This window comes from Miniopterus schreibersii (assembly GCF_964146895.1).
Source record: "Miniopterus schreibersii genome assembly, chromosome: 14".
NCBI classification, from domain to species: Eukaryota; Metazoa; Chordata; class Mammalia; order Chiroptera; family Miniopteridae; genus Miniopterus; species Miniopterus schreibersii.
Window position 1 is genome coordinate 31114888 of NC_138114.1, and position 14755 is coordinate 31129642.

The 14755-nt window shown below is 37.4% G+C and overlaps 1 protein-coding gene across 4 annotated transcripts in view; it reads left to right on the forward strand.

Moving 5' to 3' along the window:
• The window catches only part of A1CF (APOBEC1 complementation factor), a 62820-nt gene extending 49628 nt beyond the window's left edge, over nucleotides 1-13192 (forward strand). For 2 of the 4 annotated variants that reach the window (XM_081158897.1, XM_081158899.1), the window contains 5 exons: nucleotides 1120-1390; nucleotides 3346-3551; nucleotides 7145-7281; nucleotides 7995-8146; nucleotides 10968-13192. In XM_081158897.1, coding sequence (XP_081015023.1) covers nucleotides 1120-1390; nucleotides 3346-3551; nucleotides 7145-7281; nucleotides 7995-8146; nucleotides 10968-11119 — 918 coding nt within the window. In that variant the 3' untranslated portion in view covers nucleotides 11120-13192. The remainder of the gene's footprint in view (nucleotides 1-1119; nucleotides 1391-3345; nucleotides 3552-7144; nucleotides 7282-7994; nucleotides 8147-10967) is intronic. The other 2 variants (XM_081158898.1, XM_081158900.1) reach the window with 1 other exon arrangement.
• Nucleotides 13193-14755: the final 1563 nt, after the last annotated feature.

The following is a 14755-nucleotide window of genomic DNA, read 5'->3' on the forward strand; positions in this document are numbered from 1 at the left end:
TGGTTCAGGCACCACTGAATTGCTCAGGACATCAGACAATAAGGGCACTAGTATGAAAGGGAATTTCTGCAGGAACACTTTATATATAATTTCTTTCATTTATGTGAAATAAAAGCCCCTCATATTCTTATTAGAAAGAAGCCACAAAAGCTTTCTCACAACACCTTGTCCCTTTGATAAGAAATACATTACCAAGTATTTGTTGAGAGGCATCTTTGTCCCTTGTGCATGCCAGTGATACACAGAAGTGAGTCACACATGTAGATCTACACACAGCTATTATTTTCAACTATTATCTTCAGCTATTATCTGGAGCTGTCGGCAATGTCAAAAACTTGTGTCAGAATAGAACCACTTCAATAATTCTTGAGGACAAGTTTTGAGGAGTGCTTGACTTGACAAACCTCAACACTGTCCCACCATCTCTGTTTGTTAGTTCCCAACTGTTCAGCAGACCAGAAGGTTGCTTCACAAAGAAGCACATATAGGGGACAATGTAATAGTCTCATAGATTCTTCTTCCTTGAGTAGGGCCCCACTCTTAAGTCTCTCCTCCTTCCCAGTGAAAACTTATTTATTGTGTAGCTACTCTAAGGAGCAAGACATTTAGCTGGCTGGCATCCAGAGAGGCCTAACTAGGCCATCCATACCAAAATGTTAACAGCTGATAAGATCTCTTTTTTTGTTTCCTTTCACCCTCATTGTACCCTGCTAGGTAGTGGAGGTTATATTCCCCATAATTAACCTAAAATGTCTTAGAATTATATAATTATGTTAACTATGTAATTTAAGACATATGTATCACATTAAAAATAGTACATAATTCTCTGTCTCAGTGACTGTATTCAGATAATAAATTTATAATCAATATGTTAATGGAAGGTGGCCAATTTGTCACTGTGAAAACCTGTTGGCGGCTTATATACAACTTAAAAATAAAATTATTCAGGGAAAATTTAACTGACTCACAAACACCAACCTATAAAGAGACAAGATACATACAATTGAAACAGGACACATAGCAAATAGGCTAACACAGAAGGAGATGCCTTGCGAGGGCTCAGCCTCACTTGGTTGTCATCCTATCTTCTTGTTGCTTTTTCCTTGCTCTCTCCAACAGGTGCTGGACGGTTCCCCCATTGAAGTGACCCTAGCCAAGCCAGTGGACAAAGACAGTTACGTTAGGTATACCCGAGGCACAGGCGGAAGGGGCACCATGCTGCAAGGAGAGTATACCTATTCTTTCGGCCATGTTTATGATCCTACCGCAGCCTACCTTGGAGCTCCTGTCTTCTATGCCCCCCAGGCCTATACGATTCCTAGCCTTCATTTCCCAGCCACCAAAGGACATCTTGGCAACAGGGCCATTATCCGAGCCCCTTCTGTTAGAGGTAATACAAATCGGCTCTTGCCTTGAATAACCATGATTGCAAGTGGTTTGTATTGTAATAGCCTTAGACAAATTGGATGGGTCCATTGGGAGAAAGGACTCAAAAATTGTTTGTTAAAAATCAAACATTATATCAATAGTTTTCCTTCCATAGGTTTTTTTTTTTTTACATTACAACTGGTTATTGAGAAAACTTGGTCACAACATATACAAATGAGTCCATGTACACATTTGATCTTTGTATGGAACCATAAAATTTGCACAAACTAAATCCCAGGTCCACAATTGTTCGCTTCTCTCTTATTGAATCACCATATTGCAGTCATAACTGACTTGTTAAAAAAAACCTCGAAGTGAGAGCAGTATTGCCCAATGGAAACCAGTTACCTCAAATAGCAAAAACATGTCAAGGTACTTGTGTATTTGATAGTGACTCGGTGGCATTGTCTTTATACATAAATCACAAATTATCATAAATATACTTTAACATATATAAGATGTTCTCATCTATCTCCCCCAAGAAACATGTGCTATGTCTTCTAAAAAGACACAATATTAAGGAAATCAAGTTATTTCTTCAGATATGGGTAACTGTAAAGCACAAATAGGAGAGAAGAAAAAACACAAACTCAATCTGACTGCTAAACCATAAATCTTTCCTATTGAATCCTATAAAAATTCCAAACATCCAAGCAATTTTCTGAGCTCAGTCAGTTCAAATAATATTGAAAATACAGAAAGCAATTTTTTTTATTTCCAAAAAAACTAGTTTCCCTTTGCCTAATGGAATCCCCCAGAGTGGTTCTGCTAGAATGGGGCTAATGCCAACAGAATTGCAGTTCTGTCTTCCAAATATATGATGCCAGTCTAGGCAATTCAACAACAAACTGTATATTTAAATCTACTCTTGGGTTTGACTTAGAAGCAAACAGGAATGTCCAGATTACTGCAAAAACAATTATTTTATTGTGTTTTACTATTTTCCAGGAGAACTGAGTTGACTATTCTAGGAGCTCTAGTCTTCAAGAGCCTTAGAATTCCATAGTCATAATACAATCACTTCCCCTAAAATCGTAATGCAAAAGAAATCATCAGGATTTCCTTCAGGATAATCAGCCTATATGATGACAAATTATGTCATTAAAACATTATGCATTTGTAATCTAAAATCACAGCATTAAACAATCCATACATTAAATATAAGTTGCCAACCAGTTGTAATGTAAGAAAAAAAAGCACTACTCCAAGGGGGGAAAAATACCTGTCTTATAACAAGAAAAAAATCAATGAATGATATTCATGGGTGAAGGGTAATCAGTTTAACATTTTTATCTTTATGCCACCAACAGGAAATCAAAGTAGCAATGTGGAAAACAAAAAAAATCAAAAGGAATCTATTAATGAAACTCAATGGAAATTTAAGCCTCACATTGACAATACATAAGATAGAAAATGGCGAATTTAAAATGCTTTCTAAATGTTGGTTTTCCAACAGGCCATTGAGGATGGCATTATTGGGAAAACTAGAATTCATTTCTCACTTACTAGTCAATGATAAAATGCAAGACTGATTTTAATACATGTGGTCATTTCATGCTGGGATGTTTTTAAAAAACACCTTCCCAACGTTTATTATTCTACAGAAAAACGTCAACAAAAGGTTAACTAAAGAGAGAAACTGCAAAATGTTTCTCTGTACCAAATTTTCAAGTTGCTCATATACTTATCAATAGCTTTGATAGTATTGCTATCTTCTATAGATAGTTATAAAAAAAAAAAAAAGGCACCTCTGGTGAACTCTACCTTAAGTTGAGTTTCATTCCATTAGAATCCTAGAGTTTTCTACTCATCTTCAGGGCAAAAATCAATGTGACTTGGGCTAACTTTTCCATTACAGTAAGATTCAGGGTGATTTCTGGTGGTTTGATTCAGTTTAATGCCTTCTTACATCCCTAGAAATTTACATGAATGTACCTGTAGGGGCTGCGGGAGTGAGAGGCCTGGGCGGCCGTGGCTATTTGGCATACACAGGCCTGGGCCGTGGATATCAGGTCAAAGGAGACAAGAAAGAAGACAAACTCTACGATCTTTTACCTGGGATGGAGCTCACCCCGATGAATCCCGTTACCCTAAAACCCCAAGGAATTAAACTTGCTCCCCAGGTAGGTGATGTTGTTCCACAGATAGTTCCTTTAAGTTAAGCTAAATTCCTTTACTCACCTTTCAACCAATGATTTGACTTGATCTCTACTTGGGTTACTGTTTTGTTTTGTCTTGTGTTTTATTGTTTGTTTTTTACATAGATAAAGTGACCAATCAACATAATGTACTGTCCGAGAGTACTGAGCGTTGAGGGCCATTGTTCCGTTATAGACTTTCTTTTATTTTTTAATTATAAAATTTGGTACCTTAAATAATCTCCCACTGAAATGCAAAGATCCTGCGAGCTATTGAAAATTATCAACCAATACCTTAAAGTAAGATAATATAAAGCAAAGACCTTAGTTCAAAATTATTGCCAATTGTACGGGAGCCAGGTTGGTTAGCAAACAAAGAGCATTTGTGACAGTGAATGAACAGACCATTTAGGCCATCTTTTCTTGGAAATATTGTATTTAGGAGAAAATACCATGTCATCTATGGTGATATTATTAGTCATATTAACTATAAGGCACCACCAGTCATACCAAAGTCTTCTACTATGATTATATTTGCGCAGTAGCATTGTGGTAAGTTTTTACTGCTTTCATTTCACAGCTCTAAGCTTCCAGGTTTCTGCATGAGGCAGTGGTTTTAATTATTGGAAAATTAAAAGTGATAAAAGTTGTTTTAGTTAGGGAACTGAGTAACAAACATGGTTCAAAATAACACAAAACTGATTCTAAGTTAACCCTCAGGCTGTTCCCCGTGTGGTACATGGTGATCTCTCTGCAGAGACACTTTGGCTGAATAACCAATATCCAGTTGTTCAGAGTTATAGTTTGTATGTTCTAAAGGAAGTTTTCCTACTCTCACCCCAAAAGCATAAACCCCAAATGTATGGAAGTAGCCTTACAGTTGCAATCACGTAGAAAACTTGGTTTTCTAAAAGCTCATCTTGAGTATTTTTTGTAGGATTACAGGCTTTCTTATACCCACAAATTAGGACATCTAAGGTTTCTGTTAACCCTACCCAGACAACTTTTTAAAATGCCTATCCGAGTGGTAAGCAGCAATCATTCATCTGTTCAAAAACCATTTAATGGGCATCCTTCACGCACCAAGTATTTTGTTAGGTTCTAGGGATAGAAAATTGAATCCTTGCCATCAAAAATTATATGGCACAGGAAAAGTAATCCAATTTAGAAACTGGCAAAAGACCCGAATAGACGTTTTTCCAAAAAAGATACACAAGTGGTCAACACACTTTAAAAAATGAGGAAATCCTGCCATTTGTGACAACATGATGGACCTTGAGTACGCTGAGTGGAATAAGTGAGACAGAGAAAGACATTTGCATACTTTCTTATAATCTTAAAATTAATTTCTTAAAATTAATCCTGTATAACCTCACTTATATGTGGAATCTTAAAAAAAAAAATCCAAACTCGAAAAGATAGATCAGGTTTGTGGTTACCAGAGGCAGGTGGTGGTGGGGGAACGGAAGGAAGGTGGCCTAAAGGTACACACTTTTAATTACATATAAGACAGATTAGTGCTAGGGACGCGGTGTATGATATAATGATTATAATCAATACCGTTCTATAATATATGTGCAAGTCATAAAGGGAATAAATCTTAAGAGTTCTCATCACAAGGAAAATAACTTTTTACCTTTTTCTTCTTTTTCTTTTAAATTGTATCTGTATGAGATAACTGATGCTAACTAAGCTTATTATGGTAATCATTTTACAATATATGTAAGTCAAACCAATAAGCTATACACCTGAAACTCATACAGTGATGTATGTCAATTATATCTCAATAAAACAGAGGGGGAAATTATATGGCAATTCAGTGAGAGGATACTGACACATACACAGGTGATTATAATAAAATCCAGTAAGTGCCGTAAGTTTGGCACTCAGAGCTTTGCTCAGAAAACACAAAACTAGTCATCCATTCTACCTTGGGATAAAACCCAAAATAAGGAACCTAAATAAACTACTGGGAGAACTAGGAATCTTCTAAGAAAACAGAAAATAATGATCATCATAAATTCTGTATAACAGTTCTAAGAGCTGCTATAGCATGTGTAACGATCTCTGCTTTTTATATCAAATCTAGGTTAGAAACTGGTCATGCTTTTTATTAAGATGTGAGTAAACATCTCTATCAACTAATGAAAATCCTTTAATTAATTTGTCCCTGAATTTGAATTTTTTTTTAAATATATCTTTATTGATTTCAGAGAGAGGAAAGGAGAGGGAAACAGAGAGATAGAAACATCAGTGATGAGAGAGTCATTCATCGGCTGCCTCCTGCATGCCAACTGGGGATCAAGCCCGCAACCTGGGCATGTGCCCCGACCGGGAATCGAACCCCAATAGCCTGGATCCTAGGTCGATGCTCAACTGCTGAGCCACACCCAGCCAGGCTATCCCTGAATTTCTGCAACTATGGCTTAGGATCTGAAAACCATGTCACTCCCAACCCTCATGGATGGAGCCTTGACAGCTCCATAGTGGGGTTATGAATTTCCAACAAGAAGAGCAGAGGGACACATGCTGCCCTGCAGAGTCAGCAATTAGAGTGGCTACTCCATTAGTACCTGCTTACCCAGTGGGCATAAACAGAATATCTGCCAGTTAAAGCAATTTACTATTGCCCAGGGACTTCAGAGAATGCTCTGTAGATGACAAGAGAGGCTATAAAACTGAGAATATTGAGAGAAAAAGTTAAGATAGGAGCAATCTGTAAATTTAATAAACTGGAAAATGTTATGCTATTGCAGCTGGATGGGTGTTAGAACAAATGATATAGGCTCCATAGAATCATCCTGGGACATTGTTCTGTCCCAAAGTGTTATTTTTTTTAGATTTATGCCCTATTTTTCACAGTTTACTGAATCTGCTGACTAATGGGAACACTGGGGCTGTGGGCCACCAAAAATGGCTTCAGGATTAAGAGTGCCTTTAGACGTGATTCAGTTTGAAGTAAGGAAAGAAAAAAAAACCCATGAGGAAGATGCAGTAAATCAGACCACTGTAAAAATAACTAGTGGTGTTTCACCAAAAACACTGCACTGTCAACACCCACCTAGTAATCCTCATCAATAAATACTAACCCATTATACTTTAAAACGCTATTTTTACGAAAATGTGAAGTTAAACCTTATGATAAATAACATGAAATAAGAATATACTGTATTCTTAGGTTATTTTCTCTAAACCATTATAAACCAAAGGATTGAGGATAGTAATGAGTAAATCCAGCCACACAGTGCTAGAATGCCAATTTTTTAAAACAGGGATAAATATACCAAACAAATCATAAAATTAAACTATTGGTAAAAAGTTACAGGTAATGAACTAAACTAAAAACATATTAGAATAAATGGTGTGAAGATAGTTTTTCTGAATTAATAGACCTAACATTTTAAATGGAGTTCAAATTGAGTTCATCTTATATTTTATGAGTCATTAAACCATGTGGCATTTTATATCATTTTATATTAGCTTAAACTCTGAAGGACAGAGTTTAAAAACCTGACAGCTGGAGAAATAATGCAAATGTGACATTTGATAGGGAAGTCATTATTTTTTTACTCTTGTAGATATTAGAAGAAATTTGTCAGAAAAATAACTGGGGACAGCCAGTATATCAACTGCACTCTGCCATTGGACAAGACCAAAGACAACTATTCTTATACAAAATAACCATTCCGGCTCTGGCCAGCCAGAATCCTGCAATGTGGGTAACTTCTCCAAATTCCTAATCATATTGATTTTAGAATAAAAGACTCTTACATATTAAGTGTGCTTTATCACTATCTAAATAAGATTAATACTTAAGTCTACTACCTACTCACTTTTCATTAAATGCAAACATTGAGATGTAGAGTTGGGATGTATGCGTCAGCAATGAGACTGACATCTCAAAACCCCCACATTTGGTGTAGACAATGAAGACCTGGTAGTATAATCAACCAATGGATAACTGCAGATATAAAATTTAGCAGACATGAAAATTATAACCCATCCTTTGATCTGTGCAATAGATTGAACCATATGAAAGAGCCATTTTATACAAAATAACATTGTGCAGTGTCATTTAAATTTTGGATCAAAGATATAACCCCTCTGTTAGTGGATATCACCTTTTGAATGTTCCCGTGAGCCTGCATTTCTGCATTATTGTAGGAACCATAGTGTTTCCCATGACCTTAGAAAAGCCATACATTGAATTGCAAGTATGCTCCAGGAATGACAGCAACCACCAGTGTTCTAGGTCAATTCACAGCTATTTCTACATGCATATACCTGTAGAAGCTTTAATAGCAAAGAGATTGAGAAATTCCCCAGCAAAATCCTATTACCCTATCATCTTCAAAAACTAACAGCACGTTAGGTTTTTACCTGCCTCAGTAGCACGAGTTTAAAAGGCCTACCCTGACTGCTTTCCAGCCACCCTTTCACACCCCCGAAGCTAAGTGCCTATGTGGATGAAGCAAAGACATACGCAGCCGAGTACACGCTGCAGACCCTGGGCATTCCCACCGATGTAGCCAGCGCTCCCGCTGCAGCCGCCACTGCCGCCTCTGGGGCTGCTTTTCCAGGTATGAAAATATCGGTCCGGAAATGGGGCCCTGCAGAGAGTGTCTTGAAAACCCTTCTGGGTACAATGGACTCTCAGAGTTGTTTGTAAACTCCACGTACGATAAACCCAATTTACACCATCTGTAAACAAAAAGAATTTGCCAGATAAGTGAACTATTAAAATATGAGGCAAGAGAACTGAGCTGGGCAGCAGAAGTGGGGTCTGGTTTGGGTTCAGGTTTAACAGCTTGTGATCTTGAATGAGTCAGTCTCTCTCTGAGTCTGGTTTGCTTTGGTTTGGTTTGGTTTTTACTTTCAGTAGGAAAGTTTGGAACTACCTATTAATAGCTGATGTTTATCTGAGCTCTTACGATGTGCCAGGCACTCACCTAAATCCCCAGTATCCTTTACATTACGTCAGTAATGCTCATGATGCCAAGAGAGGTAGGCTCTATCAGGGCGCCTGTTGTACAGATGAAGAACCCAAGTACGGGAAAGATTAAGTCATATGCCAAGGTTAATCAGCTTTTAAGCAATCCTTGCACTCCTTCCCCAAATCCAATCTTTGATTTTACTTTTATTACTTTGATTTTTTAAAGAGATGTATAGATCACATTTTTCTTAAATTATTTTAAGTCACAAACTGTATGTATAGGTTGAGAGAGAGAGAAAGATTCTTTCAATATGTGTACAATCAGGTGTCATTTCATCTGTTTTATCATTTTGGTCTGGGGCATATGCTGATTGCTTAAAATAAAGTCTATCTGTAGATCAACAAGCCTTCAGGGTCACATTTAAAGACTTTCCCCCATTTATTATTATGTACCTCCAATAAATGCTGATGATTAAAAAAATGAATTCTCTAGAGAGTGGACCAAATTTCTTTTGGAAAATTTTTCTTAGCATTTAGTTTGAGTCACTCCATTCCCTTTTTTTTTTTTTTTTTTTTTTTTTTTTAGTAATAAAGCTATTTCTTTAAAAAAAAAAAAAAGTCATTCTGACTTGTCATTATGTCCATATGCCCCCATAAGCCCAAATCAGAGAGTTCTGACTAGACCTAGAAATATGACATCCCTATTGATTGATTAATTCATATACTGGTTATACGAAGGTGTGAGAACTCTATATTCCTCAACATCCATAACACTTTTTTTTAATTTCTCAAAAATTCTGAATATACCCTCCACTATGGTAGGTGAGGCTGAAACTAAAGCTTCACACACAAATGTGACCCCAATTCTAGCTTTGTCCCATAAAGAGGTGATGTGTGGTGCGCCCCTGAGAGGTTACCAAGGCAACAGCTACCACTGCAGAGGGCACGGTCTCCCCTGGGCTGTACTAGGGCCATCAACCCTGTACTTGCAGTCCATAAAAGAGGGTGTTGATGTCTGTCCACCGGGGACGTGTGCCAGGACTTCTCAGTTCTTGGAGAAAGCTGTACCCCAAAGACCCCCAACGAGTGTACTATAAGAATAAATGAGCCTCTGTCAGGAGAATTTTAAAGTTTGCTTCCACACTGGAGGGGAGTTGCTTTTTCCCAAGAACACTGTATCTTATTCTCACTTACTTGCTCCTACAAGAAGGAAAAAAATTTAGGGCATGACAGTTGTCTTGGGAATGCCTATTTTAAGAACCCCTCATACCTTCACAGTGGAGTCAAGCAGAGAATAGGCTTCGAGGGAAGAATCCGAAACACAAATACTATTGCACCTAAGAAATTAGCCAAATTGCAAAAAAAATTCTAAATCCCTAAAGATAAAATCTATGCTACACGCACATACACTAACATCACTTACTTACCCATTTACTTACTTTAGATATTCTGTTTCCAAAATCACAAAAGTAATCGTTAACACATTTCTCATATCCTTGGGAAATGCACCAAGCCTCGCTAGTGCATCAGTCAGCATTACTGCCCAAGGTGCACGGGCCAAGGGGCGGATTCAAGTTTTTTTTAAAAAAAAAAAAAACAGTCCAGCCAGCTTCCTGCTACCACCTCCTGAGAAGCCACCAGAAAGAAATCAATGTGTCTGGGGCTGGGCGGACTTCCACAGCACGTAAAACAAATGGGCTTTTCTTTGTTTTAAATTAGATCCCCTTTCATTGCTTAAGTATACTTTTCCCTTTTCTTGTCATCTTTTACAATTTTTGGATCATCTCAAATACCCTACCCAGGTTTTGGTCTAAAACATTAACCGGGTAATATTGCTTTAAGATAAGAGCTGCTATGCCCTCTTCTTCAAAAGTGAATATTAATTAAACATAGTACCGAGGTGGGAGCACATGATGATTTCCTTATCAGTCAAAACTTGGTTCCCTGGGGGTGGGGACAAGCATCCAAATACCCCAAAGGCAGCTTGATTGTAGGGTGAGAAGATGCTATTTGCCCTTCAAGGTTAGGTCTAAATGTGGTCAGGCTACGTATTTGCTTTCATGGTGCTACACTATAGAAACATGCTAAAACTTTATTTCTCCTACTAGTCTACCTACTCCCTGTACATACTTCTTGGCTGAAGCCCCAAGTCCCATCCCTGCCTCCTTTACAAATTCTGAGACCCTCTGAAAAGGCTCTAAATCTCATGCTTTAATCAAGTCAGCATCCTATTAAGAGTCTGTTTCTTGGACTCTGTCCCCAGGGTTTTTAATTCTCTACGAGTGAAGTGATTCTGCCACAGGTGCTTGACCTCACTTTGAGGGATGCTGCTCCCTAAAGAATGAGTCCCCTGAGAGCACCTTTAAAAATGTACACATGAGAATCTGTACATATTCCAAAAAGAAGACAAGCCAAAAGGAAGGAAATTGGAATCCCCTTCATGAAGTTTTCTCTGCCTCCTTTCCCAGGATATGCTGTCCCTAATGCAACTGCACCTGTGTCTGCGGCCCAGCTCAAGCAAGCAATGACCCTTGGACAAGACTTAGCAGCATATACAACATATGAGGTCTACCCCACTTTTGCAGTGACTGCTCGGGGGGATGGATATGGAGCCTTCTGAAGATATCTCTCTTTTTTTTTTTTAATAATAAGACACAAAACTCTATATAGAAGAAATAAACCTCTAACTCAGTCCCCTAATGATCACAAGTAATACTTTTCCTCACGTGATGCTGTTCCTGAGACTGTAGAGTTTAAGCTAACTGTAGACTCATGATTGGAGAGCGTTACTTACAATTCAATCAAATGTTAAGAAGCCCTGTCTCTAACTGAAAGTTAGAGAGCCACAGCCCCCAAAAGTTGTCCTTCCAAGGTTGCTGAGTGTCTTGGGAGTACATTTCCAAACCCTGACAGAGTGGAGAGAGATCTTTCAGCAGACCTCAGCAGTCAGTAAAAACAAAGAGAGTCCAGTAAACTCCAGAGTCTTAACCCTGGCTTGCAGCTGCTTTTGTGATTCCCAAAGTCACAGAAGGCAGAGGGAAGGTGGGAGGATGTTCCCATCACCCACTACATGGGGCCTGTTCACAGGCTAGAGTTTGTGAAAGACTGTCCAAGGTTTGATGAAGTCAGCATCACTGCCATCTGAAAATTCCATCCGGTCCATTTGTCATAGGTCCTGTCCCCTGCAATCCCAGGGGACTTTCTGGAAATTGATGCGCTATATTGTAGATGTGGTTACAGCAACCCAGGCCTATTGTTTATGAAACTCATTAGCCCACCTCTTTTTCTCTAGAACTCCTGCCCTTCCTAAGCATCCCCATAAGACAACAATTCTTCCAACTTGAAATGGCTTTTTCTCATTTGAAACATGTGATGTGTCCATACTGATTTATTTCCATTTCAGTCTTATTTGGCTCTTCTCCAATATCTTTAAAAAGTAAGTCACATTTACAGCCTATCATCTATGATACTTTTAGCTATTCAGCAACTTGGCTGAAAAGTCATTTTAAACAAAGAGAGAAGTAAGGATTTACTCTTATTTCTTTCACCTTTCTGCAATGCCAAGACCACCATCCAGCATTCAGAGATAGTCATAGTACTTGGTTCAGCCTTGGACTATCTAATCCTCGTATGTTAAATCTGCCAAGAAATCCTCTACTTTCCCTTCCTTTTCCTTCCCATAAGTACCAGACAGCTTTGGCAGAGCTTAGTGCTTTGGTTTTGGAGCTGTCACAGGAAAACCTTACATTGTCACTGCTGGGTAGAAGCTCATTCTTCAAACACTCAGCAAGGGTGTTATTCACCAAAAGCCCCTAGACCCCAGGGCCTCTTCTCCCGGGACATCTGATGGGTGTGAGGGTGCGACAAAAACTGGAATGAAGGGGAGAAGGCACTACCTGCCATACTTGTACATGACTGCTTTTTGTTCAAAACAGAAATAACCCAAATTCAACCACCAAATGCCTATCACTGTGGCTCAAGTCTCATTAGTGGCTTAAGGCCTAACAGTACTACAGTTTCCATTTTTTAAAAAAATCCCTTGTCCCTTGTAAAATTCTGTAGGACTCAAGGGGAAACCTAAGTACAAAGGCATAAAAAAAATTGTCAACTCTTGACTGGAATTCTATGATTCAAAAATCAAGTCAGATTCCAATCAAAATCAGGTAAATTCCAGTAACAATTAAAAGTGCTTGTCACCTCTCAGTTCCATTAACTCCAATCAGATGTCAAAGGCCTCAATGCTACAGATGGAACTCTGAAAGGTCTTGTGTTTTTAGCTTATATTTTCCTTCTCAGATTCCGTAGGACAGTGGTTCCCAAATTTGACTACACATTAGAAGCACCTGGAGAAATTTTTAATACCAAGATCATCACACCTTATACCAATTACACAGGAATGTCTTGGGGTTGATAATTTTGGCATCTGTATTTTTTAAAGATAAGGTGATTCTGATATGCAACTAAGTTTGGGAACTGCTATATTCTTTGTATTTTCATTCTATCCCTTAATTTTTTTTCCTATTTCACTTTTGTTAAACAGAAAAACGCAAGAAAATTTTGTATAAGTTAAATAGCCAAATCACATTTTTACATAGAATCATCTTATGAAAGTATGAATTTGAATATAATTCATATTGGCTACAAACTACTCTTGGGCCAAACTAATTCTAAAAATAAAGTGAAAAATCTCTCCTTAAGCAATTTGCAGGTCCAAATTTACACTTCCCCATGGACCAGCTTTTATTCTCAATGACAGTAATTACGTTGGGGGGCAGGCAAATTTCTACTCAGTCCCCAAAAAAATCCAAATTCCAAGAGCAGGAGTTGTAATGCTCTTTAAAATCTTTAAAAGTAAATGGAAAAGGCACTCTGTATGTCTAACCAATGCAAAATAGAAGGTTTCATCCAGAGGAATTTTGAATTTAATCACAATGAACAATTAGTAATTATCGGAATCTCTTCATGAGAAAAATCACTATTCCAGATTAAATCATAATCCCTATTTTAAAATGTTACGAGCAAATACTTAAACATACAATAATACAAAGATATCAAGGAAGTTACCACTGGACCACCATCTCATTACTTGCTTGAGGAAAAACACAAATATTCATGGCATTTACATCCTGAGGACTGATTTTATACAAGTAAGTAGATGTTTTTGCTGAAATGTTACTAAAATCTAGAGAATACTTCACATTCTATTAGAACATATTCATAGAAAGTGTCAATGTGTTGACCATGTCATATGTTTGCATTTACTTTGCCCAAGTTAATTAATGTATATCAAATCCTGCTATAATGAGTTTGAAATTTTTTTAAAATGGGATTTTGAAAATCAAGTGTCAAACCAAAGGTTTATTTTGAATAATGTTTATATTTTTGGACTTCAGAAATTAGCACCTACTTAATACCTATCATACCTTGTGTATCAATATGTATTTATTACTTCCTAGAAAAAAATTATACATAGAAAAAATTTAAATGAGTCAACAAGCCAAGTGATAACAAAATACCCAAACCAATAACTTAGAAACATCTAGTACATTAGAATCAGGTCTCTAAATTTTGGTCATTAATAGCTGACTAAGAATTAAAACCGGCCAGTGTAACCTAGGAGGAAATGGAACAGCAGTGAGATGTCTATTTTCCTACCTGTAAAAATGCCGACTCTTCTCAAGTTGCTGCACTTCTCTACCAACCCATTAGTATAACTAGTTGACCACCTTTAACTACAACAAAATGTAATTCCCCTAGATGACTAGTTTTCCCCTCCTACCCTGCCCAAACCTGGTATCATACCAAACCACACCATATTTGGGTGACAGCACCTAAAATGCTGCTAGAAAGCTACCTCATGTTAAGAAAATATGGACTTCAAAATATATTTAATAAAAGAGGACTTATTTCCAAACAATAGTTCCTTAACTTTTAAATAATGGATGGAGATTAATTATAGCTATGTATTGATAATAGCTGTGCAGGAAATTGTGTTGTGTTTTTATTAAAAAAGACATTCTTTCAATCACATAGATTAGCTTTTCACAAATATTGCCTCTATATAATTTGCAATTTATGTTAATTTTCATTATATTTTCAAAAGACTATGTTATAGTTTTTCTTGGACAATTGGGTCACTGTTTGAATCCACGAGGACAGGGAGGTTCTCCAGCATCTCTTGCAGAATAAAGGACAATAAAGAAAGTTAGTATTCTGGGTAAATTGTATTGCTATTCAAAGCTACAAAGTTGGCTGA